The sequence below is a fragment of the Drosophila santomea genome, chromosome 2L (genome assembly GCF_016746245.2).
Source record: "Drosophila santomea strain STO CAGO 1482 chromosome 2L, Prin_Dsan_1.1, whole genome shotgun sequence".
Classification (NCBI taxonomy): Eukaryota; Metazoa; Arthropoda; class Insecta; order Diptera; family Drosophilidae; genus Drosophila; species Drosophila santomea.
Window position 1 is genome coordinate 21,253,151 of NC_053016.2, and position 27,991 is coordinate 21,281,141.

The 27,991-nt window shown below is 38.1% G+C and overlaps 1 protein-coding gene across 5 annotated transcripts; it reads left to right on the top strand.

Moving 5' to 3' along the window:
* The first annotated feature begins 262 nt into the window (after positions 1 to 262).
* On the top strand, positions 263 to 20,951 carry LOC120457340 (zinc transporter 2). 5 transcript variants are annotated; one of them, XM_039644853.1, is made up of 10 exons: positions 263 to 409; positions 10,200 to 10,722; positions 10,792 to 10,929; positions 11,046 to 11,208; positions 11,384 to 11,537; positions 12,866 to 13,117; positions 13,728 to 13,854; positions 20,287 to 20,456; positions 20,520 to 20,590; positions 20,646 to 20,951. In XM_039644853.1, the coding sequence occupies exons 2-10, from the start codon at positions 10,429 to 10,431 to the stop codon at positions 20,753 to 20,755; spliced, it is 1,479 nt and encodes a 492-aa protein (XP_039500787.1). In that variant the 5' UTR covers positions 263 to 409; positions 10,200 to 10,428; the 3' UTR covers positions 20,756 to 20,951. The 5 variants fall into 5 exon arrangements, with proteins under 5 accessions (XP_039500787.1, XP_039500820.1, XP_039500811.1 ...); XM_039644886.2 differs by having other exon boundaries at positions 266 to 409; positions 12,902 to 13,117; XM_039644877.2 differs by having other exon boundaries at positions 266 to 409; positions 10,282 to 10,722.
* Positions 20,952 to 27,991: the final 7,040 nt, after the last annotated feature.

The following is a 27,991-nucleotide window of genomic DNA, read 5'->3' on the forward strand; positions in this document are numbered from 1 at the left end:
TTATGGATGTACATATCTTAATCTTACTCCCTTTAACTTACTGTTACTCTGATATTTCTGATAGTAGAGGAACTCGAACTTTTCCCTTTTATTCTTATTAACGAACAACAGCCGCAATGGGGATCCTTTGAGAACCACTCAAGCGTCGCCACTCAAGAGAGAAATGCCCCAGTAATTCCATCCAATTCCTCGCTCTCACACTCGCACTGCCCACAAGCCAACTGAGAAGGCGACGCCGTCACCGCTGTTAGTTGAACTTCACGCGTCGCCGGGAGTGCCGGGAAGCGAACAGTCGCTGACGATCAGAAATCTAAAACATTAACAGCGAGTAGGGCAGTGTAGAGTAAACGGCAATGTAAATTCCCCATCAATAACAAGAGAACGCCAGCTGATAGCAACTGAGTATTTCGTACGTCTAATATTCTGTTTACATAGTCCATGAAAAGCGCATAAGGCTGGAAACTGAAAATTTACAAAATGCGACTCAATACGAGGAGCTCATTATGTTTTAAAAAGTTTAAAATAAAATTGCTACTTAACGCCATTAACCTCAGCAGAGCCCACGGCCAGTTGTTCTGTAATACATGAGTGAGAATGGGCCCTTCGTTTTGATCTCTCTTTTCAACCGAGCGTACAACCATACACAATCATGTATCCATAGCTTTTGTTAATGATAATTTTGTTTGAAATATAATCAATGATTCATTAATTTTGTTTAACACATAAACATCGCTCTTTCATCGCTTTACATTTTTAAGAGAGAGATCGCGCGTGAGAGAGTCGGGAGGGAATCGGCTGTGCGCCCGAAGCAATTGGCTCTGCTGGCGTAGCGATGGTTTTGTGATGTTTATTAGTAGCGATGAAATGTGGAACTGCAGAATTATGTGCAGCATCAGCTGCAGAGTAGAAACATATGTATAGGGTGTTTTTTTTAGAGGTATAGAACTTTAAATTGCAATAAAACAACGATGGATTATTCGATTGACATGAATTTTATTGACATGAAAGATAATCTTGTGGCATTACATTTTAAATATGATTTCTGGCATATGACCGCCACGGCTGGCTCGGATGTAGTCCAATCTGGACGTCCAATTAGCAATGACTTTTTCCAACATTTGGCCGTATATCGGCAATAACACGGCGAATGTTGTCTTCCAAATGGTTTAGCGTTTGTGGCTTATCCGCATAAACCAATGACTTTACATAGCCCCACAAAAAGTAGTCTAGCGGTGTTAAATCACAAGATCTTGGAGGCTTATGAAAAATCGGGAACAACAGCAATCTCGTTTTGGGCCCATTCGACGAATCTACGCCTTGCTTGATGATCGTTTGGTTTCAATTCTTGCACGAGTTGGATTTTGTAAGCACGCATGACGAATTGCCAAACCAAACTGAGAATAAATCACTTGACAGCTGTTAAATCGGTCGCCATCTTGAACAGTAATGCCAACTTAAAGTTCTATACCTCTAAAAAAAACACCCTTTACATATGTGAGAAAGAGAGCCGCGTTCAAAACCATTAGGCATTGCCAATGGTAATTGCTGATAAGGTCAGTGCACGTTCTCTGCCGGTATTTGTTTTCTTTACTTTGCTTTTGACGTTGCGGTTAAGTGGTTAGTGGAATATCTACTTCTAATTGAAAGGTTTCTCCTTTGCTAAATTACATAGCTACTTACTTAAAAGTAAAAAAAAGAGCCGCGGTCGAAACCATTACGCATTGACAAAGTCAAAACTGCTGATAATGTCAGTACACGTTTTCCGCCGGCATTTGTTTTCTTTACTTTGTGGTGAGGCTTTGTGAAAATGTTAAACTCCCTGGTTAGTGAAAGATCTAATTCTAATTAAAAGTTTTTTTCCAAAATGCTACATTACATACCTACTACCCAGAGAACAATATGCTTAGCCTTTAAATATATATAAATCTTCCGACTTATATATCTATATGTTGCTATCTAGGAACAGGTAATTTTGTATAAATAATAAAATATCAAAATTTTGTATGTACTACATATATATACTCTAATGGGGTTGAATACGCACTTGTTACATTCTATAAATATAGAAATCTGCCAAAAAGGGTGCCCCACCTAACCAAGAAAATGGTAAGCAAACAATGAAACAAACTCAAGTCTGATAAGGACAAAACAAAACAAAAGAGAGTGCTGTGGTCGAGTTCAGCGACTATAAGATACCAGTAACTCAGAAAATGGAAGTGCGAACGAGAAATTTCAATAATTTCTGGGAATATCGGTAGAAAACAAAAATAAAACAAAAATTAAAAATATTGGCGGAAGTTTTTTGGCAAATCTATAGAAATTTACAAGATATGTGATACCCGTTACTCAGCTAGTGGAAGTGCGAAGGAGAGTCTTTAACACTGACAGTTTTTGGCGGTTTGTGGGCGTGGCAAAAAGTTTTTTGGCAAATTGATAGAAATTTTCAAGAGACAGAAAAATTTCAAAAGGTTTTCCAAAAGTGTGGGCAAAGCAGTTTTGTGCGGTTTGTGGGCGTTCGAGTGGGTGTGCAAAATGATTTTTCAAGACTAATATAGCGTGGCATTTTTTGGCGGCTTGTGGGCGGTAGAGTGGGAGTGATCACATTTGGAAGCGAACCTGCACTTGAACTGAGTCTGTCTCTAGAGTCTGCATGCCGAATCTCAACATTGATCTAATGAATTCATAATAACAAAAGTATAATAGTATTTATATGTATTGTATATTAGTAGGGTCGAGTCGTCCCATTATGCGGTCGGGAGTTCCTAGGGAATACCTCAGAAATTCATAGGAAAATGTATTCGTATTCCGATCAATAAAATAATCATTCTCTACCAGAATCAATAAAAGAGTCGATCGCTTAAAGGCTGAAGACCAAAAGACATGAAGACCACCACAAAAACCACCACGCGCACACTGTGGGCGTTCGAGTGGGCGTGGCAAAATGATTTTTCAAGACTAATATAGCGTGGCATTTTTTGGCGGCTTGTGGGCGGTAGAGTGGGAGTGATCACATTTGGAAGCGAACCTGCACTTGAACTGAGTCTGTCTCTGGAGTCTGCATGCCGAATCTCAACATTGTAGTTCTTATGGTTCCTAAGATCGAAGCGCTTATACGGACAGACAGTCAGACGGACGCACTATGGGGCGAACGACCACTTTTTGTGGAATTAATTAATAACTCGAGAACGAAGCAACATATTTAAGTTCTGTTTTTATACCCGTTACTCGTAGAGTAAAAGGGTATACTAGATTCGTTGAAAAGTATGTAACAGGCAGAAGGAAGCGTTTCCGACCATATAAAGTATATATATTCTTGATCAGGATCAATAGCCGAGTCGATCTGGCCATGTCCGTCTGTCCGTCCGTCTGTCCGTCCGTATGAACGTCGAGATCTCAGGAACTACAAAAGCTAGAAAGTTGAGACTAAGCATACAGACGCCAGAGACATAGAAGCAGCGCAAGTTTGTCGATTCATGTTGCCACGCCCACTCTAACGCCCACAAACCGCCCAAAACTGCCACGCCCACACTTTTGAAAAATGTTTTGAAATTTTTTCATTTTTGTATTAGTCTTGTAATTTTCTATCGATTTACCAAAAAACTTTTTGCCACGCCCACTCTAACGCCCTCAAACCGCCCAAAGCTGCTACGCCCACACTTTTGAAAAATGTTTTGATATTTTTTCATTTTTATATTGGTCTTGTAAATTTCAATCGATTTGCCAAAAAACTTTCTGCCACGCCCACTATAACGCCTACAAACCGCCAAAAACTGTGTTTAAGACTCTCCTTCTCCCTTCCACTAGCTGAGTAACGGGTATCAGATAGTCGGGGAACTCGACTATAGCGTTCTCTCTTGTTTTGTTTATGTTCATGATAAAAATAGTAATATATTTGAGGAAAAATGGGCGTGGTCTTGCCTTCAAACAAAAAAAAACAAACCCAAATTTTTTTTCAGTGTACAAAAAAAAATTTTTGATCGAAAAAATTTAAAATATAATCTTAAATTAAACCAATAAAGTAAGAAATGGGGGTTGCTTACCTTGTTTTTAAAATATATCGAAGTTTTACTTCTTGCTTCACAGCTTTTATTCTTAAAAATACCAAAAATTTGTTTAAAAACTAATGTTTCCCAAAAAACATAAAATTCAAGGAACTATAATTTATTGTAATAAATATATTTATGTTTCACACCTATTGTTAATCGTCATACACGAATTGAAGCTTTAAAACTATTAAAAATGGCGTTATTTTTTGCATTACTCGTCGTCTCTGTTATCCATTTCTCGAACAATTTGCAGTTTTTCACTTTGAGGTTAGACCCTTAAAAGTTAAATTTTGGAGAAAGTGTGCAAAAGTGTGCATTTATACTAATAGCATATACTAAGAATTGATAACTCTACAACATGTAACAGGTTTTAGAGACGGAGTGAGCCGGACTCACTTTGTAGCTCTATTTAAAAATTAGAATACACTACAAAAGTTGTGTTTTATAAGGGTTAGAACTTACTGAAGATTATTGGGACACCACAGTTAATTTTAACATTCGAAGATCACAAGCACATATTAAAAACCACAAGGATTCGACTCCATGTTATAAGTAACACTTTTGATAATTGTTTATGCACTTTTTGTCACTACAAACTTGTACGATTTTTCAGCGATTAACAAAAATTCGGTTATCGGTGTGCCAGCGCAAACGAAACGGCTGACTAAACAGCTGTTCACTGAACAGTGGCGCTCTCTTTTGAAATTTCAAGTACGTAACATGATAGATTGATGTTTTTTGAATACATTTCAATTTAAAAAAAAATTTTTTAACGACTTAAAAAATGGGTTTTTTCCACATAAGGTGGTAGTTCGCCCCATAGTGGGACGGACAGCCACACGAACATGGCCAGTTTGACTCCGCTATTGATCCTGATCAAGAATATATATACTTTCGGAATAGCTTTCTTCTGCCTGTTCAATACTTTTTAACGAATCTAGTATACCCATGTACTTTACGAGTAACGGGTATAAATAAGATTCGTTGTGGACGGCAGGTGTAGAAAAATCAATTGAGGTGAGTCCATATATTCCTTTTAAAAAGTTTGTATACTTTTGAAAGCGTTTGTTTTTTTTGCTATTATTAGGTGCATGCGCGGTGTAGCAATCTTAAACAAAAACAAGAGAGAACGCTATAGTCGAGTTCCCCGACTATCTGATACCCGTTACTCAGCTATTCGAAGTGCGAAGGAGAGTCTTCAGCACATACAGTTTTTGGCGGTTTTGTGGGCGTTGGATTGGGCGTGGCAAATAGTTTTTTGGCAAATCGATAGAAATTTACAAGACTAATACAAAAATGAAAAAATATCAAAACATTTTTCAAAAGTGTGGGCGTGGCAGTTTTGGGCGGTTTGTGGGCGTTAGAGCGGGCGTGGCAACATGAATCGACAAACTTGCGCTGCTTCTATGTCTCTGGAGTCTGTATGCTTAATCTCAACTTTCTAGCTTTTGTAGTTCCTGAGATCTCGACGTTCATACGGACGGACAGACGGATGGACAGACGGACATGGCCAGATCGACTCGGCTATTGATCCTGATCAAAAATATATATACTTTATATGGTCGGAAACACTTCCTTCTGCCTGTTACATACTTTTCAACGAATCTAGTATACCCTTTTACTCTACGAGTAACGGGATAAAAAAGTGCACTGCGTTATCGTCATTAGAATACGTATGGTAGCTTTTACAATTACAGTCTACAAGTTTTTTCTTGATCGTGATCACTAGCTCTCCGCGAAGACACGTAATACATTTATCCGTGCATCAAGCCGTGTCCGCTTGTCCGTCCGTTTGCTTCTGCGCAGACTAGTCTAGTTGTAAGCTATCTTCATGTCTCCATGACATTGGGAAATGTCTTCTTTTTTTGGAGATAGTGAGTCGGAACGGATCTGAGAAATAACTACATAAAATTTAGCTTTGTACTTTTTGATAATAAAGCATTCGTTATATACCAATAGTCTAACACTGTTTTAATTTGATAAACGTCTGACAACTTTATCAGACAGCTGCCATAAAAACACATTGAAAATGTCTGGGTTACTAGAAATTCTCAATAGTTTGTTTGGCCGTGTCCGTTTCATTTTTGGCATATGAATAATAATTAAAGAAATCTAAAAAACTTTAAATAAAAATTAAGGGACGTGTCCGCATTTTGAAATTTTTTCGACATGAAAAAAGCAGCTGTTTTGGCGATTTCACAACGTAGTGGAGTATATGTACATAAGTCCACCAAGGCAACAAAATGCGTTCGGTCAAAACCTAAAGAGAGAAACCAGCCCTGATAACCCAACAGCACACAAGCTAGTAGGAGTTCTAAATTGCCAGTAGAGTTCCACCGACTTGCGATCCGTTACTGATAAAATGCATATCACTTAAGTTAAGGAGTGTAATAAATTTAATTGTAGTCTTAAAATTCGAAAAAAAAACTTTTGCTTAGTTATCATCATAGGAGTATTGTGTAGAATAATCAGTTTTTATTATTAGAGTTCCCACCCTAACGTAAAAACGTTTCTTATGCGAAATAAACTGAAACCTGGGATTATAATAGTTACAAGTTTTGCCGAAAATTTTCAATAGAATTGCCATAATGATTCAAATATCATCTCAACGTTAACTAAAAAAGATAGAAGCAAGACTGACTTATGTCAGACTGACAGATGTCAAATGCAGATATTATATTCATTCCGTCCTCCCAAACTACAATGGCAGGTTACAGTGTCGAGCAACACGTGCAAATCATAAAATTGTTTTATGAAATTGGGTCTTCAGTTCGAGCAACTGTTTGGTGAGGATTTTGGGCCGGAGGCGTTATTGGTCCGTATTTTTTCGAAAACGATAATGGTTTGGCCGTCACCGTCAATGGTGAGCTATACCGGTCGATGATAACCAACTTCTTTTGGCCTGAAATCGGGAACATGCATCTGGACAAAATGTGATTTCAGCAGGATGTTTTGCACGAGAAATTTCCGGACATAGTCTTCCTGCGCGGAGGCGACATGAACTGGCCTTTTTTGTGTTTTCTTAAGTCGCAGGTCTATGCCAACAAGACGCAAACCACCGATGCCCTTAAAGTCAACAGACGCCACGCCATCAATGAAATACAGCCCGATTTGTGCGCCAGAGTCATCGAAAATGGACCTTTCGTGTGCGCGCCACCAACCAAAGCCGTGGTGGTCATTTCAATGAGGTCATATTCCATACAAAATGGGATCGATGGAAATTTTGCAAATATTTCTCCTACATGTATTTTTTTTTCATTTTAAAGATCAAGCGCCCTCAATGAAAACCCCTTTACTAAACATGATAAATATTCGTTTCTCGGCTTGTAAGTGAAAAAGTCTTCTCGCTTTCAAAAAGAAACGTGCTCAATTCCAAATTAAAAATTTATTTTATTTCACACACAAATTACTCAGGTCCTTATCCCGGTGGGCCCGTGCAAAACTTAATCGTTGCGATATGTTGCGTTTTGACAGGAGCGATTTTTTTCTGCTAATGCGTCCAAAGAGAGAAGCTTCAATTAGTCTTCTTGCCAGTAATTTCCTAGATACATTTGTGACACATTATCTGTGTCAGCATATCTGTACGCGGATCAGTTTTTCGTGGCTTTGGCTTGCGTTTTTTTTGATTGGTCAAATGTGCTGTGTTTTTCTTTACTACCTTCAGTGCATTATATACCATTTTCCTCAAACATTTCATTATTTCGGCAATTTCAGCAGGTGTATTGCCAGATTCAGTTAGGTTGAATATCATCCTCCTTTCTTCAACTGAACAATGCTTTCCTCGACCCATTTTTTTAACATTTGTATTAAATTATATTAATTTGTTGACGAAATTGTTTAAATCACGCAAAAAACCTACGAAAACCACTTTTTACACGGAATTTGCTGTAAGTTCATTAAAGTGTGCTATTTCACAGAAATAGCTATTTCACGAAACGAAAATTAAGCATAAAGCAGAAGAAATTAATGATAATGGTAAATTTTTGCGTTGTACGTCATGTAGAAGAGAGTAATAATCGATTCTCATCAAAATTTTTGGAATCGAATGCAAAATATTTCTGAAATAATCGATCTAAAGTCACTGTTCTGATGTGTGCTATTTATACGTTCACGGCTGTATATAAAGATTTTGTCATATTTTGCATTTACCCAAGTAAAAGGGTTTACAAAATTCATTGAAAAGAATGTGGGCGTGACAGTTTTTGGCTGATTGTGGGAGTGTCAAAAAAATGTTGCATACCGTTAATAATTGGCAAAAAATAAATATTAAATTAAACAAGAGAGAACGCTATAGTCGAGTTCCCCGACTATCTGATACCCGTTACTCAGCTAGTAGAAGTGGTTTGTGGGCGTTAGAGTGGGCGTGGCAAAAAGTTTTTTGGGAAATTGATAGAAATTTAGAAGACTAATACAAAAATGAAAAAATATCTAAACATTTTTCAAAAGTGTGGGCGTGGCAGCTTCGGGCGGTTTGTGGGCGTTTGAGTGGGCGTGGCAATATGAATCGACAAACTTGCGCTGCGTCTATGTCTCTGGAGTCTGAATGCCCAATCTAAACTTTCTAGCTTTTGTAGTTCCTGAGATCTCAGCGTTCATACGGACGGACAGACAGACAGACGGACGGACAGACGGACATGGCCAGATCGACTCGACTATTGATCCTGATCAAGAATATATATACTTTATATGGTCGGAAACGCTTCCTTCTGCCTGTTACATACTTTTCAACGAATCTAGTATACCCTTTTACTCTACGAGTAACGGGTATAAAAACATGAGAGAACGCTATAGTCGAGTTCCCCGACTATCTGATACCCGTGCGCACTTTGGGCGGTTTGTGGGCGTTAGAGTGGACGTGGCAAAAAGTTTTTTGGCAAGGAATTTTTGGATAGAAATTTACAAGACCAATACAAAAATGAAAAAATATGAAATTATTTTTCAAAAGTGTGGGCGTGGCAGTTTTGGGCGGTTTGTGGTCGTTAGAGTGGGCGTGGCAACATGAATCGACAAACTTGCGCTGCTTCTATGTCTCTGGAGTCTGTATGCTTAATCTCAACCTTCCAGCTTTTGTAGTTCCTGAGATCTCGACGTTCATACGGACAGACAGACGGACGGACAGACGAACATGGCCATATCGACTCGGCTATTGATCCTGATCAAGAATATACTTTATATGGTCGGAAACGCTTCCTTCTGCCTGTTACATACTTTTCAACGAATCTAGTATACCCTTTTACTCTACGAGTAACGGGTATAAATATCAATACCTTTATCAAAATAGTGTGCGTGGCAGCTTTAGGCGGTTGGTGGGCTTTAGGGTGGGTGCGGCCCAAAAATGACTTATAAAAGAAATGAAAAAAATTATTAAAACAATTTTTAAAAAAGTGGGCGTGACAATTTTGGGTTCTGAAACTCGTTGAGTAACAGGTGTAAAAAGCCTCATTCGTCAGCTTTCTAGAAAATGTTAGAAAATCCTAAATATTTTTTATTAATTTAGTATTCAATTACTTACCATTTGCTCCACCCTTTCAACACGTATTTATTAACATTTTTCATCTGCCTTTCAGCACTAACACATCAACAAAACAAGAAAGCAATTCCATTTCCTATTATTCAGCTGTACCAATACATCAAAATTTTCATCAAATTATACTGTTTTTAATTAACATCATCAATATTTAAGTTTTAAGAATTCATAATTTTATTTTCATAAAAAAATAATCAAATTTAAGGGTCTTGTGATGCGTTTGTAAATTGCGGTCTCGGGAGTTTTCGCTTGGTCTTAGTTGCTTAAAGGTTTTTGATGTCGTCACGTTTACAAATTTCTACTTGGCCTACAGTAATCACTTTTCTTCGACTTTCTCTATTACCGGACTATCATTAAAACATTTTATTCACTTCTTTTAATACATTTCGGAATTTTGATTTTTTACTAGTTCATTTAAAAATTGTCTACTTCACTGTAGTTTCTTAATTAAATCTCTTATTTGGTTTAACATTTATTATAACTGTTCTTGGTAGAGTAAAAGATTTGTTGAAAAACCTTTGGATGGCGATCCTAGTCCTAATTGAACATCGTTTAGAGGTGCTTGTGAAACGTAATAAACTATACATATTTTCATAAGGTTATAAAATATGTCTATTTACTCAAAGGATGCCCGATGTACGCTCTTGAACATTCTGAGCCAATAAGAAGTGATCACTTTCCCTACAACAAATTGATTTACTATGACAGATGCCGAGCTGCAGAACTCACATTAATTGTTCACTTTCCGTTACCCAAACATAAAATTAACAAGTCGACAAACAAATTCCTACACTAACACGCGCGAGGATCAACTGAAATAATAATAGCATAGCTCACCATTTGATACCAAATACCATGTCAAAATATCAGAAGCTTGACAACGCACTGCTATCCAACGCTCACGATGACGACTCTGAAGGGGGTTTCCCGGTTTGCTTTGATGATAATCATCAAAATACGGGCTTCCAACGGGATCCAGATACTAGAGATGATCGACTGCTAGATTATCAAGACAGGTATTACAGCGTTAACAACAACGAAGTGGATAGGGAGGTGGTGACAATTGGGTCAAATGTCGTCCGAGTTCCAGAGGAGCAAACCTGGGAGGTGCCACTGTTGGGCGACTGTGGTGACAGTGCGAGGAATCAGGTAAATGAAACAACTAAACATCTTCCAGACACACAAATATTTATTAGCGAATTGTGCGGCCCTTCGCAGAGTTCGGAAGCGGAATTTGATATGCAGCGTGATTGCTGCAATCATCAACCAGGGTTCAGGGACAACCCAATGAGCAAATCTGCACAGGAGGCCAAATATAAAATTATGCTAGCAGTTTTCCTGTGTTGCATATTTATGGTAAGAAGGAGCACCCTACCCCTCATATGTGTGTAGGTGTGGATACGCATTACAGATATAATTATGCTACATTTCATGCCCTGCAACTCAACCTACCAAATTGACGGCGACCGCAGATCATTGAATTTCTTGGCGGCTATGTGGCCGGAAGTCTAGCTATAATGACGGATGCCGCCCATTTAGCATCTGATTGCATTAGTTTCGTCATCGGCTTAGTCGCTATATGGATAGGGAGTCGCCCGCCCGACGAACGTATGTCCTTTGGGTACAAACGCTTTGGTAAGTAGTCAATTGCATTCAAACCATTCTAATGAGAGTACTACACGCACTCCCATATAAAGGCATTACTGTGCGCTATATATATAGAGATATCTATATAGATCAGATCAGATCGTCATTATATTTAAGAATTGAGAGCATTATTTTGATTGTTCTTTTTTATATTTCTTTTCAGAGGTTATTGGAGCTCTGGCCTCTATCTTGGGAATTTGGTTTGTAACTACCCTGCTCGTGGTTGTGGCTGTTCAAAGGATCTACTCTCAGGACTTTGAACTAAACGCCGATATGATGATGCTTATTTCAGGCATTGGCATTTTCATAAATATTGTGTAAGTCCAGAAAAGAATCTCACGTAACTATTATCCCATTCCATTCATTATGCCAGCGAAAGGCAAAGGTAAAACTCGCCTAGCCTAACACCCAAAGTGATAATCTTTCCTAAATAAAACCATAAATTATAAACTACCAAGAAAACATCTCAATGACGTCAAATAGTCGTGTGGTGTCTAAGAATTAGTCGTTTTCGTACTTGTAAATTTTCATAACATTTACTCGTATTTGTTTTATTTCTAAGAAAATAAAAAAAAAGTTGGATTTTATTAAGTACATTTAATCAATGGCGATTATTTGGACTGCCGACCACATATACCTTTCAAATTTTTCACAATTAGGAAAAAAGTTTAAGAATATCAAGGGCTATGCTCTTAATTTAAAAACAAGAAAGAACGCTTTAGTCGAGTTCCCTGACTACTCAGTTACTCAGTTACTCCCTGTTACTCAGCTAATAGTAGTGCGAAGGAGAGTCTTGGCGGTTTGTGGGCGTTAAAGTGGGCGTGGCAAAAAGTTTTCTTTAAAAATCGATAGAAATTTACAAGACTAATAAAAAAATGAAAACATTTTTCAAATGTGTGGTCGTGCCAGTTTTGGGCGGTTTGCGGACGTTAGAATGGGCGTGGCAACATTAGTTAACAAGGGGCGCAGCGTCTACATCTATGAATCTGCATGCCTAATCTCTCTTTCTACCTTTTATAGTTTCTGAGATATCGACGTTCTTACGGGCGGACAGACGGACACGGCCAGATCGACTCGGATATTGATCCTGATCCAGAATAAATATGTACACTACATACGGTCGGAATACCTTTCATCGGGCTTGAAAACAGAAGAACTTAATAAAGTATCCGAAAATCATTGACAGAAGCACTTTCGTACATTTTGAACTTATACATTTTGAACACGTCCTTATGTCCGTCTGCCCGTATAAACGTCGAGATCTTGGGAACTACAAGGCTAGAAAGCTAATATTAAGCATTGGGACACGGTGTGTAAGTTGGTTTCATAACGTTAACCGTCCAAACCTGTCTGACTTTTTAAAAATGCTCTAATTAAAATTCAATTTCTACCGATACGCATAGGAAAATATTTTGGTCATTTTAGCGTCCACAAAAGTCTGCCAAAGTTATATTTTTTTTTTTTTTTGAAATATTAGTTTTGCAAGTTTTTACCGACGTGCCAACAAAATTTAGAAATTACTACCCAGCAAATTACATCTACTAGCTGTGTAGCGGGTATCTGATAGTCGAGAAATTCGTGCTTTGCGTTCTCTCTTGTTTTTCTTTTAATTGGGTTTAAATACTAAAAAATCTTTTTTACACAGAATGATGTTTGTTTTGCATGGATCCTGGTTCGTCAGTCGGAATGGACATGGCCACAGTCACAGCCATAATCACGAAAACGGACATGAGCCAAATAATAGTCCTTCACAAACGCGTTCCAACTCCTACATTTATTCGGCGAGTGGTGGCCAAAATCCTTCAAAGGTGGATGAAAGGCATTCAGTAAGGAAAGAAATAAATTTAACCGAGCATAAGATTCTTATTACAAATGGAAAAAAAACACATCAGGCTGGGTAAGTGAAAATACAAAGTGAGCCACAACATGAAAATGAATATGTACTGTATATGTATATTTCCCACTAGTATTCGGAAAAAACAGCACCGTCATTGTCTGCGTATATGAGGGTTATTTAGTTTATGTCCATTTTTAGTGATATGCCAAAAGAAACATTTTAAAATTTCTTGTTCGCACTCCAACTACCTCAGAAGAGGTAGGTAATAGTCGAGAAATTATAGCGTTCCCTCTTTGTTGAAAGATATGTATATATATATATTGTATATTCTTGATCAGAATCTCAAGCTCAGTCGAAGTGTCACTCTTTTTGTCCGCATGAACGTCAAGATCTTGCTAAGATCTGAAAAGTTGCTTATACCAAGATAGTGCAGATATATTTTATAGATGATTGTTCAAAAAGATTTTCGGCCATTCTACCTGCTAGAACGCACCCATATTTATTATTTATAATAATAATTTATAATAATAAATAAATAAATATCTGATAGGTAATTTGACACTTCGTGTTATTGGCAGTAATTAACGTAAGATCCTTTAAACTGAAATGACATTAATAATAACATAGCTCATAATTTATATACTCCTCTTACTGATTTTTATTTCTGCAGGACTTCAAAAATGCAATTGGCACACGAGGAGAAAAACCTGAACTTGCGTGCTGCGATGATTCATGTAATTGGGGACCTAGTGCAGAGCATTGGCGTTTTTTTGGCCTCCGTCCTAATTAAAGTTTGTGTAAGTTTGTGCTGATTTTTAAGCTGTACATCTCTATTGGTGTGGGTCATTCATAAGTGACAAAGTGAACAAAACTAGAAACTCGACTATTGTGTATGAACGTCGAGATCTCAGGAATTATAAAATCTAGAATGCTAAGATTCAGCATGGAGACTCCAGAGACATAGACGCAGCGAACGTTTGCCACACCCACAAACCGCCAAAAACTGTCAGTGCGAAAATTTCTCCTATGCACTTCCAATAGCTGTAATAGTCGGGGAACTCGACTATAGCGTTCTCTCTTGTTTTATATAGGAATGAAAACCTAAATACTTCATTGGCGCAGCCATAGTCCCTTGACAATCAGGTGAAAAAGTAATTTAATATGACCAAATTATCCTTTAGATTGTGCACGAGAAATTTCCACAACAAAGTGAATCGGTAGCTTTTACAATTAAAGTGGCTCAAACGGTATTCGCCCAAGAACCTGTGTCCATATCATTTTAAAATACCTTATTTAGTCGCACGCTAAGCAAAGTAAAACCTCTAAACCCACAAACCGCCCAAAACGGCCACGCCCACACTTTTGAAAAACGTTTTGATATTTTTTCACTTATTTGTTATTGTTGCAAATTTCTCTCGATTTGCTAAAAATCTTTTTGCCACGCCCACAAACCTGTCAAATACTGTCAGTGTGGAAATTGCGCTTCGTCTATGTCTCTGAAGTCTGCATGCTGAGTCTCAACTCTTACGCTGAATTCACGGAATTCAGTATTATTTGTTTTTATAGGGGATGCATGTTTTATTATTGTCAATAGCATACAAATCAATAACGTAAAGTTCTCTTGGGTTATTTGTTCCTGGTGTTATTTAAAAAATCAGTTTCGGTGGTCCATGTTCTGTTCAGATTGCTGATATTTTGAATTAATTTGTTATAGTCGGGAAAATAGTGACTTACTTTAAAAAGTTGTATAACTGTTTCGATAAGTAAAAACTTTATGAATTCAGCGTAAGATTTAATGTGTTTTAGTTTAATTATATTTTCTAAAATTTTTACGATTTTGTGTGGGTTATTAGTTTTATGATATACATTTGAAGAATTAACAAGAGTGAACGCTATAGTCGAATTCCCCAAATATCTGATACCCGTAATTTTTTTTCTTTTTTTGTAAACGCTCGAGACCCACGGCCACACCTCCCGCCCAACCGACCGAGGGGCGCTGCCGATATCATACGGCTCGAATCGCGGGAAGATAGACGCGATATAGAAAATAGTAAAGGACGAGGAAATATTTGTATACTAGTAAGATCTAAGAATTTGTTAAATACGTTAGTATTGATCGCTTTAACGGTAGACGGTAGAGAGTCAGAATTAGAGATAATAGGATAGAATCTATTATATATAGTCAGAACATAATACTCTGTAGGGATCATGCAACTCATAATTAGATCTACATTCATTTAAAACTAAAGGTACGTAATTTCTAGTAAATCAGCTTGGGACGGTGAAGTTTAACCGACTTTCTAAGTCGGGACTATCAATTTCACCACGAATAAGGTTAAAAACATGAGAGAACGCTATAGTCGAGTTCCCCGACCATCTGGTACCCGTTATTCAGCTGGTGGAAGTACAAAGGAGAAATTTTCATACTGACAGTTTTTGGCGGTATGTAGGCGTTAGAGTGGGCGTCGATAAAAATCAACAAGACTAATACAAAAATAAAACAAGAAAGAACGCTATAGTCGAGTTCCCCGACTATCTGATACCCGTTACTCAGCTAGTGAAAGTGCGAAGGAGAGTCTTCAACACTGACAGTTTTGGCGGTTTGTGGGCGTTAGAGTGGGCGTGGCAAAAAGTTTTTTGACAAATCAATAGAAATTTACAACCCCAATACAAAAATTAAAAAATATCAAAACATTTTTCAAAAGTGTGGGCGTGGCAGTTTTGGGTGGTTTGTGGGCGTTAGAGTGGGCTTGGCAACATGAATCGACAAACTTGCGCTGCGTCTATGGCCCTGAAGTCTGTATGCTTAATCTCAACTTTCAAGCTTTTTTAGTTCCTGAGATCTCGACGTTCATACGGACAGATATTGATCCTGATCAAGAATATATATACTTTATATGGTCGCAAACGCTTCCTTCTGCCTGTTACATACTTTTCAACGAATCTAGTATACCCTTTTACTCTACGAGTAACGGGTATAATAAAAACTGTTCCAAGCATCGTTCTACGGTTAGGGTAAGTTAATTAATATTATTGTACTGGAATAAGGAGGTAATCTAAGGTTTGCATCCCAATTAAGGCGCCGTAAGGCAAAAAGTAAGAAGTTCTTTTGAACCGATTCAATGCGGTCCGAATAAACTTCGTATTGTGGACTCCAAACCGGTGACCCATACTCAAGGATCGGACGGACTTGATATATAAATAAGGTTTTGGTTTTGTAAGGATCATCAAATTCCTTTGACCACCGTTTCATAAAACCAAGCACACCCCTGGCCTTATTGACAATATACGAAATATGGTTTGAAAATTTAAGTTTAGGGTCTATAAGAACACCAAGATGATCAACATGTGTTATTCTGTCCAAAGACCCACTTAGAGTGTAAGTCGCGTGTATTGATTTGGCACGACAAAAGGTCATAACTTTACACTAACTTTACAAAGTGAATGCATAACAGAATGCTTTACTAAAATCCGTATAGATGACATCTGTTTGAAGATAATTTTTGAAGCCCTGTACTACGAAGGAGGTTAGCTCCAGAAGGTTAGTAGTTGTTGATCTGCGGAAAATAATAAATAACCTACAAAGGTGCTGCAAATAAGGAGTGATAACGTTTTCAAAAGGCTTAGGGATAGCAGATTTGCGCTTAGTGCTAACGAAATTATAAACTGTTTGGGATCCTGTGTGAACTGGAACTTACAACGGTTTAAATAACTCTTATAACACTGAGCATTAAGCACGGCAAAATTTAACCGAGCACTTACATATTTGGAAAATATGTTGCAAGAATAAAGATCGGACCGAGTTAAGCCAGATATAAAAAGATTTAGCTTACGAAAACAATGAATTCGTTTGGTTGACTTATCTGGCCTCTCTTTTATTACGGTACCTGTGTCACCTCGAAAGTTGGATGGTATGGATCTTCTGGTTGACTAAGAGGTGCTACTCTAGTCAGAAACACACTTTCAGGACTTGTAACAAAGCATAGATCCAATAAACGACCAAGAGAATTTCGAATATACTTAACTTGCGACAACTATATGCCGAGCAAGCCGTCAATAAAGTTATGCTGTGCTGTAGGCAGAAGAATATTCTGTGGACCACTTTGCGCTTGGAATATTAAAGTCACCTAGAACAACTAGTTGGTCCCTATCGGACAGTCTATTTGAAACGGATTGGATAGCGGACAAATGGTTTATATATTCAGGAAATTCAGAAGTCGGCGGAATGTAAGAGCTCGTAATATAAACAAAGCTGTCAGAAAATGACAGATTTATGCATAAAAATTCGAAGTTACGGAACTCAAAAAGTACCTCCTTCTGGAGGGACGATCATGCCTGTACACTGTGTACATACCATCTCTGTAAACACAATAATATGGGATGCAAAGGAAAGGCTATCTGAATAAAAATTAGTTAGCTTACTACACATGCCTCTTACATTTTGATAACAGATAGTGAGACTAGATTTTAATTTTTTGAAGATAAAGAAGTAGAAGTAGTAGAGGGGGATGGGGCAGTGATCTGGCCACGTGACGGAAGTTTAATTCCCACGGGCCCTTTTTTTCTATTTTTAATCTTAGCTTCGAACTCTTTTACAACCACACTATCCGGCCAAAAATCACCAGAACATATGGTCGAGAATATCTCATTAGGGACAGTTATCTTGAAAGATGAAATGTCCCTAGCGGCTTTTGTCGGCTTTTGTTTTGTTTTGTTTCTTTAGGGGAACCACCGAGAGGCGTTTTGGCACTGCAGGTTGTATTTCTGAATTGCCAACTTGTGCCGGTAGTCCTGACTTAATATTCCTTTGTGGTGGTAAACTTTTAAATTGAGAAACCAGTGCGGACAAAACGGAATCTGTAGCAATCCCAGGCTGGACTCCCTCCACAACGGATTGGTCGGATTGCTCAAAATCTTTTTTACCGGCCGATCTAAGCAACATTTGGTGGTTGGCTGCAATCAACTGATCAGCTGTGAAGTCCTGTTGATCGCTTGCCGGAGGTTGCGGGAGCATTCCCCTTAGGCGGCCTACCATTAGCGGCTTTCTTGCGCTTTGGAGATTCCTCTAATAGCTTGAGGCTATTAAATTGTAAATCTATCGCGAAAAGAAGATTATCAGCTCGACGAAAACTATCTTAAGCCACGCCAAAACTGCTGATCAGACCTTTCAAGCCACCTTTAGTTTGGCGCATTAAAGGTTTCATTTCATTCGCAACTCCTAGGCAAATATCACAATAATATTTTAGATTTGGGCCTTTAGCTAGGTCATCACTTGCTCGTCCGTTAAAGCCCTTAGTGCGCACCATTTTATCATATAGCCAACAGGTCATTTTTGACTGCTCAGGCTTTATTACCTGACGGTATTTGTATTGATAGCAGACAACATTGGTTTCCATTTTTAATTGGGTTTTGACCACTGTATTAAAAGACAAAATTAAAAATGTACCGCAAGAGCGCAGTCTGCACTTTAGGATTTTGTGTGGAAGAGCGAGAGAGCGGGTACACTGTCCAGTAAAGTACAAAAACAACACTAAGCAGCAGTACGGACAACGCACGAAAGAGAGACAACGCATAGACAGAAAGAGAACAGATTGAATTTATTTATTAAAATCACAAATCACCCTTACGCCCACAAACCGCCAAAAGCTGCCACGACCACACTTTTGAAAAGTGTTTTGATACTTTTTCACAGTTTTGTCTTGTAAATTTTTCTCGATTTGCCAAAATTGTTTTCTGTGACGTCCACAAAACCGTCCAAAGCTGCCACGCCCACACTTTTGAAAAATGTTTTGATATATTTGCCAATAAACATTTTGTCACGCCCACCCTAACGCCCACAAACCGCCAAAAGCTGCCACGACCGCATTTTTGAAAAATGATTTGATATTTTTTGTTAGTCTTCTAAATTTTTTCCCGATTTCCTAAAAATCTTTTTACCACGCCCACTATAACGCCCACAAACCGCCAAAAACTGTCAGTGCTGAAGAGTCTTTCGCACTTTCACTAGCTGAGTAAGGGGTATCAGATTATCGGGGATAACTGGATTATAGCGTTCTCCCTGGTTTATTATGAAATTTTTAAGAGTAGATCGGTTCAAGTTTTTTATTCGGAAAATTAATATGTTACTATATATAGTTTATGTGGTCGCAAACCTGTTCTTCTACCTATAACACTCTTTTTAAAAAATCGTTTTAAAAAAATAACAATAAGGAACGCAGTAGTCGAGTTTCTAGTACCTGAGATCGACGTTCATTTGGACAGACAGACAGACAAGACAAGAGTCGGCTGTTGATCCTGATTTATAATGTATAAAATTTATGGAGTGGGAAACGCTTCTTCTAAGTTGTACATACTTTTCAACAAACAAACTCGTAATATACATTTTTATTCTACGAGTAACGGGTATTAAAGTAAAATTCTCTCTTGCACTCCAACGTTATATGTAAGTAACGGGTATCAGATGGTCAAGGAACTGAAGCGTGTTCTCTTGTTATACCCGTTACTCGTAGAGTAAAAGGGTATACTAGATTCGTTGAAAAGTATGTAACAGGCAGAAGGAAGCGTTTCCGACCATATAAAGTATATATATTCTTGATCAGGGTCAATAGCCGAGTCGATCTGGCCACGTCCGTCTGTCCGTCCGTCTGTCCGTCCGTATGAACGCTGAGATCTCAGCAACTACAAAAGCTAGAAAGTTGAGATTAAGCATACAGACTCCAGAGACATAGAAGCAGCGCAAGTTTGTCGATTCATGTTGCGACGCCCACTCTAATGCCCACAAACCGCCCAAAACTGCCACGCCCACACTTTTGAAAAATGTTTTGATATTTTTTCATTTTTGTATTAGTCTTGTAAATTTTTATCGATTTGCCAAAAAACTTTTTGCCACGCTCACTCCAACGCCCACAAACCGCCCAAAACTGCCACGCCCACACTTTTGAAAAATGTTTTGATATTTTTTCATTTATGTATTAGTCTTGTAAATTTTTATCAATTTGCCAAAAAACTTTTTGCCACGCCCACTCTAACGCCCACAAACCGCCAAAAACTGTCAGTGTTGAAATTTCTTCTTCGCACATCCACTAGCTGAGTAGCGGGTATCAGATAGTCGGGGAACTCGACTATAGCGTTCTCTCTTGTTTAAAATTGTGATGAATTTTGGACCTATAATAATAGCCTTTGCATCTCGGAATCTTCATCTATGTATTTTAATATTACGGATATTTCAGCCAGGTGCCAAATATGCTGATCCCCTGTGTACTCTAATATTTTCAATTATTGTATTTATGACTACTCTGCGTCTGTTTCGGGAGTCTATGGGCATCATCGTGAATGCAGTTCCACAGAACCTTAATATGCGCACTCTGCATTTGGAGCTGGGCAGCCTCCAAGGTGTCAGGTCAGTTGACAAACCAAGTCCTCCGATGGCATCCTCTCCTTAAAAGTGTGTTTCAATTTGCAGATCTGTCCACCACCTAAACGTGTGGCAACAAACCTCTCAGCAAAGGGTGCTGATGGTACATCTCGTTATAGGTAAGTCTCTGAAATGGATAGAGCTACATATTCATTAGTTTCTACTGCGTTTCAGACTCTCGAGCTGACTGCAATGAGGTACTGCAGAATGCCACGGATCTAGTCGCTGGCCCAAAATATAACGTAAAGCATGCAACTATTCAAATAGAGCCAACAACTCTGTAGTCTATACTAATGAAAATAATCTGAAAAATTTTGTTAATTCTGAGCCACAAAGGTATCGATGGCATCTAGACGTTATATTAAATCATGTTATTTTACTTTATATTTAATGTTTATAGTTTGCTTATGTACTGTATAATTTATTCTTAAGCATTTAGTGACATTACCCCAAAGAAAATACATTATTTGACTTTTAGAATTAATTAATTTAATCTGACTTGAAACGTACCAAATACACCTTAGATAAAAATATGCACACTGTAATTCCAACAGGTAATAATCATAAATATCAATCTACTGGTAATATCGTCATTGACTTTGGTAAGGTTTTTTGAACCGTGAATTTTAAAATAATATTAGAGTTTTCAAGTTTTTTGGTTTATGAAGAGTGCTTTTCACTAATATCATGAAAGTTGAATATAAGGTCAGACAGAATAATTTAGGTGACACACCGTTCCCAAAATTTACTTTTCTTATAAATACTAGTACTAACATAAAGCTAACATACTTAGACAAACTTATATGGACTTATCGGAAACTTATAAGAATATAAAAGAAAATAAATAATGGTTTCGTAGTTATTGATCATTATGAATCCTAATAACTAAGGACTATATCAGGAGGAAATAAAATTCTTCTTTGGTCATAAGGAATGTTACACCAATCAAGAGCTATCGCAAAAACTAAAGAAATCAGAAGAAAATCATGGCTAAAGTGATAAATGTATAAAAGTAAAATATTAAATATTGGAAATGTAATTCTTGTTTAAAGGCACCTAATTGGCACCTTATCTCCTTAAATATTTCCAATTCAACATTTTTTGATTCAACAATACGTAATTTTAAATATTTCCTGAAACACGATTGGCTTCTGCCATAGGTTTTTAAAATGCATTTTCAAATGATACATTGGGATTGATAGTATTTTTTTATTTTTCTGAGGTTTTTTTTGTCTTCTTTAATTAAAACAATATCATTTTTAAAAGTGCGTTTATAATAGTTGTAGATAGTCGTGCCATATTTCAAATACTCGTAGTATGTTACAAAGACTTGAAATTAAATATTAAAAACAAGAGAGAATGTTATAGTCAAGTTGCATGACTAACTGATACCCTTTACTCAGCTAGTAGAAGTGCGAAAGATAAATTTACACACTAACAGTTTTAAGCAGCTTGTAAGCTTTAGAGTGGGCGTGGCAAGAAGATTTTTGGCAAACCGAAAATAATTTACAAAATGTTATAAAATATCAAAATACTTTTCAAAAATTTGGGCGTTGGCGTTTTGAGCAATTTGTGGGTGTCAGTGTGGACATGTCAAACATTTCTCAAAAGTGTGGGCGTCGCAGTTTTGGGCGGTTTGTGAGCGTGACAACATGAATGGAGAGAAAATCCGTTATTCCGAAACTATGATTTCGTGTTTTCAATTAATTTTCCTTTGGCACCTACAGCATTTACAGTGGGGATCAACGATCAACGTTTTCATTTTTGAGCTCACATAAATATTAAACGAATAATGTAAATGACAAAAACTTTTTTTTATTGAACCCCTTGTTTATTTCTTACAATTAGCCGTAAATAGCAAAATATAAAAAGAAGAAATGAAAAAGTAATAACTCAAAAACAAAACCAGCGGCATGTACTCAGTTTTGCACCATTTTAGAAAAATACAAAATACATTTATTATTCATATTTTTTCCAAGACCCTTATTTTCTATGACATTTTTCTTACATTTTGGCATACTTTCAACTAGTTTTTCGAAAATTTCATTTTGGAATATTATTCCATTCCTGTTCAACACGCCCCCAAAGATTGTCCAAGTTGGATGGGGCTGACTGATACTGTCTGAGCTGTCTCTTTACGGTTGACCATAGGTTTTCAATCGGGTTGAGGTCGGGACTTTGCCCTGGCCACTCCATCATCTTAAAATTTTGGTTTTCGAGCCATTCTTTAACAATTTTCGCAGTGTGCTTCGGATCCCCATCTTGCTGAAAAGTGATTTCCTGCTCTGGGTAGGCACACTTGTCAAGAAAATTGGGAAGATGGGTTTGTAAAATGCTCAAATAGTTTTCCTTTCGCATAATCCCGTCAATTTTGTGCAACGGTGCGAATACGTGAAACACCCCCATGCCATTATATTGCCGCATCCATGTTTCAGAGTTTGCTTCACATGATGCCTTTGAAGCGTGTCACCAGGTGTCCGCCAACAGTATTGCTTTCCATCCGATTGAAACTTAGAGTCGTCCGACCAAATGACGCGTTTCCAGTCTTCTATTGTCCAGTTCTTGTGTTCCTTTCCAAATTTTAGCCGAGCCCTAACATTTTTCTCGGATAAAGCTGTTTTGTTTTTTTTCACTGCTGCGACGTTCCCAATCCTATCAAGCGCTCTTCTAGCTGTCCATCAACTCAAGCCTTTATTTATTTCTGTACTTGCACAAAATTGACGGGATTATGCGAAAGGAACACTATTTGAGCATTTTACAAACCCATCTTCCCAATTTTCTTGACAAGTGTGCCTACCCAGAGCAGGAAATCACTTTTCAGCAAGATGGGGATCCGAAGCACACTGCGAAAATTGTTAAAGAATGGCTCGGAAATCAAAATTTTAAGACGATGGAGTGGCCAGCGCAATGTCCGGACCTCAATCCGATTGAAAACCTATGGTCAATCGTAAAGAGACGGCTCAGACAGTATCCGTCAGCCCCATCCAACTTGGACAATCTTTGGGGGCGTGTTGAACAGGAATGGAAAAATATTCAAAAATGAAAATTTCGAAAAACTAGTTGAAAGTATGCCAAAATGTATGAAAAATGTCATAGGAAATAGGGGTCTTGGAAAAAATATTAACAATGAATTTATTTTGTATTTTTTCTAAAATGGTGCAAAACTGAGTACATGCCGCTGATTATACCCGTTACTCGTAGAGTAAAAGGGTATACTAGATTCGTTGAAAAGTATGTAACAGGCAGAAGGAAGCGTTTCCGACCATATAAAGTATATATATTCTTGATCAGGATCAATAGCCGAGTCGATCTGGCCATGTCCGTCTGTCCGTCCGTATGAACGTCGAGATCTCAGGAACTACAAAAGCTAGAAAGTTGAGGTTAAGCATACAGACTCCAGGGACATAGACGCAGCGCAAGTTTGTCGATTCATGTTGCCACGCCCACTCTAACGCCCACAAACCGCCCAAAACTGCCACGCCCACACTTTTGAAAAATGTTTTGATATTTTGTCATTTTTTATACCCGTTACTCGTAGAGTAAAAGGGTATACTAGATTCGTTGAAAAGTATGTAACAGGTAGAAGGAAGCGTTTCCGACCATATAAAGTATATATATTCTTGATCAGGATCAATAGCCGAGTCGATTTGACCATGTCCGTCTGTCCGTCCGTCTGTCCGTCTGTCTGTCCGTATGAACGTCGAGATCTCAGGAACTACAAAATCTAGAAAGTTGAGATTAGGCATACAGACTCCAGGGACATAGACGCAGCGCAAGTTTGTCGAATCATGCTGCCACGCCCACTCTAACGCCCACAAACCGCACAAAACTGCCACGCCCACACTTTTGAAAAATGTTATAATATTTTTTAATTTTTGTATTGGTCTTCTAAATTTCTATCGATTTGCCAAAAAACTTTTTGCCACGCCCACTCTAACGCCCACAAACCGTCCAAAGCTGCCACGCCCACACTTTTGAAAAATGTTTTGATATTTTTTTATTTTTGTATTAGTCTTGTAAATTTTTATCAATTTGCCAAAAAACTTTTTGCCACGCCCACTCTAACGCCCTCAAACCGCCCAAAGCTGCTACGCCCACACTTTTGAAAAATGTTTTGATATTTTGTCATTTTTATATTGGTATTGTAAATTTCTATCGATTTGCCAAAAAACTTTCTGCCACGCCCACTATAACGCCTACAACCCGCCAAAAACTGCGTTTAAGACTCTCCTTCTCTCTTCCACTAGCTGAGTAACGGGTATCACATAGTCGGGGAACTCGACTATAGCGTTCTCTCTTGTTTTTGTATTAGACTTGTAAATTTCTATCGATTTGACAAAAAACTTTTTCCACGCCCACTCTAACGCCCAAAAACCGCCAAAAACTGTCAGTGTTGAAGACTCTCCTTTGCATTTTCACTAGCTGAGCAACTGGCATCAGATATTCGGGGAACTCGACTGTAGCGTTCTCTCTTGTTATACCCGTTACTCGTAGAGTAAAAGGGTATACTAGATTCGTTGAAAAGTATGTAACAGGCAGAAGGAAGCGTTTCCGAAAATATAAAGTATATATATTCTTGATAACGGGTATCGGGTAACGGGTATCAGATAGTCGAGAAACTCGACTACATCGAAAAGGTTTGATCTATACTTCGGCTATATATGCGGAAAACCCACAAACTTTGGAAAAGTATTTATGTTTTTTTTTCTATTTTATTACTTGCCTTGCAAATTCCTATCGATATGATCACATGCACTATACTATAAAGTTCTTTCTTGTTTTTGTTATACCCGTTACTCGTAGAGTAAAAGGGTATACTAGATTCGTTGAAAAGTATGTAACAGGCAGAAGGAAGCGTTTCCGACCATATAAAGTATATATATTCTTGATCAGGATCAATAGCCGAGTCGATCTGGCGATGTCCGTCTGTCCGTCCGTCTGTCCATCCGTCTGTCCGTCCGTCTGTCCGTCCGTATGAACGTCGAGATCTCAGGAACTACAAAAGCTAGAAAGTTGAGATTAAGCGTACAGACTCCAGGGACATAGAAGCAGCGCAAGTTTGTCGATTCATGTTGCCACGCCCACTCTAACGCCCACAAACCGCCCAAAACTGCCACGCCCACACTTTTGAAAAATGTTTTGAAATTTTTTCATTTTTGTATTGGTCTTCTAATTTTCTATCGATTTACCAAAAAACTTTTTGCCACGCCCACTCTAACGCCCTCAAACCGCCCAAAGCTGCTACGCCCACACTTTTGAAAAATGTTTTGATATTTTGTCATTTTTATATTGGTCTTGTAAATTTCTATCGATTTGCCAAAAAACTTTCTGCCACGCCCACTATAACGCCTACAAACCGCCAAAAACTGCGTTTAAGACTCTCCTTCTCTCTTCCACTAGCTGAGTAACGGGTATCACATAGTCGGGGAACTCGACTATAGCGTTCTCTCTTGTTTTTTATTTATATGATCAATTTTCTTTTAGAAAACAATTAATACAGAACGATATATTGACATAAAAATTTAGACTTAATGACAAAACAAGAGAGAGCGCTATAGTCGAGTTCCCCGACTATTTGATACCCGTTACTCAGCTATTCGAAGTTCGAAGGAGAGTCTTCAGCACATACAGTTTTTGGCGGTTTTGTGGGCGTTGGATTGGGCGTGGCAAAAAGTTTTTTGGCAAATCGATAGAAATTTACAAGACTAATACAAAAATGAAAAAATATCAAAACATTTTTCAAAAGTGTGGGCGTGGCAGTTTTGGGCGGTTTGTGGGCGTTAGAGCGGGCGTGGCAACATGAATCGACAAACTTGCGCTGCTTCTATGTCTCTGGAGTCTGTATGCTTAATCTCAACTTTCTAGCTTTTGTAGTTCCTGAGATCTCGACGTTCATACGGACGGACAGACGGACAGACGGATGGACAGACGGACATGGCCAGATCGACTCGGCTATTGATCCTGATCAAAAATATATATACTTTATATGGTCGGAAACACTTCCTTCTGCCTGTTACATACTTTTCAACGAATCTAGTATACCCTTTTACTCTACGAGTAACGGGTATAAAAACATGAGAGAACGCTATAGTCGAGTTCCCCGACTATCTGATACCCGTTACTCAGCTAGTAGAAGTGGTTTGTGGGCGTTAGAGTGGGCGTGGCAAAAAGTTTTTTGGGAAATTGATAGAAATTTAGAAGACTAATACAAAAATGAAAAAATATCTAAACATTTTTCAAAAGTGTGGGCGTGGCAGCTTCGGGCGGTTTGTGGGCGTTTGAGTGGGCGTGGCAATATGAATCGACAAACTTGCAGACGCAGCGTCTATGTCTCTGGAGTCTGAATGCCCAATCTAAACTTTCTAGCTTTTGTAGTTCCTGAGATCTCAGCGTTCATACGGACGGACAGACAGACAGACGGACGGACAGACGGACATGGCCAGATCGACTCGACTATTGATCCTGATCAAGAATATATATACTTTATATGGTCGGAAACGCTTCCTTCTGCCTGTTACATACTTTTCAACGAATCTAGTATACCCTTTTACTCTACGAGTAACGGGTATAAAAACATGAGAGAACGCTATAGTCGAGTTCCCCGACTATCTGATACCCGTGCGCACTTTGGGCGGTTTGTGGGCGTTAGAGTGGACGTGGCAAAAAGTTTTTTGGCAAGGAATTTTTGGATAGAAATTTACAAGACCAATACAAAAATGAAAAAATATGAAATTATTTTTCAAAAGTGTGGGCGTGGCAGTTTTGGGCGGTTTGTGGTCGTTAGAGTGGGCGTGGCAACATGAATCGACAAACTTGCGCTGCTTCTATGTCTCTGGAGTCTGTATGCTTAATCTCAACCTTCCAGCTTTTGTAGTTCCTGAGATCTCGACGTTCATACGGACAGACAGACGGACGGACAGACGAACATGGCCATATCGACTCGGCTATTGATCCTGATCAAGAATATACTTTATATGGTCGGAAACGCTTCCTTCTGCCTGTTACATACTTTTCAACGAATCTAGTACACCCTTTTACTCTACGAGTAACGGGTATAAATATCAATACCTTTATCAAATAGTGTGCGTGGCAGCTTTAGGCGGTTGGTGGGCTTTAGGGTGGGTGCGGCCCAAAAATGACTTATAAAAGAAATGAAAAAAATTATTAAAACAATTTTTAAAAAAGTGGGCGTGACAATTTTGGGTTCTGAAACTCGTTGAGTAACAGGTGTAAAAAGCCTCATTCGTCAGCTTTCTAGAAAATGTTAGAAAATCCTAAATATTTTTTATTAATTTAGTATTCAATTACTTACCATTTGCTCCACCCTTTCAACACATATTTATTAACATTTTTCATCTGCCTTTCAGCACTAACACATCAACAAAACAAGAAAGCAATTCCATTTCCTATTATTCAGCTGTACCAATACATCAAAATTTTCATCAAATTATACTGTTTTTAATTAACATCATCAATATTTAAGTTTTAAGAATTCATAATTTTATTTTCATAAAAAATAA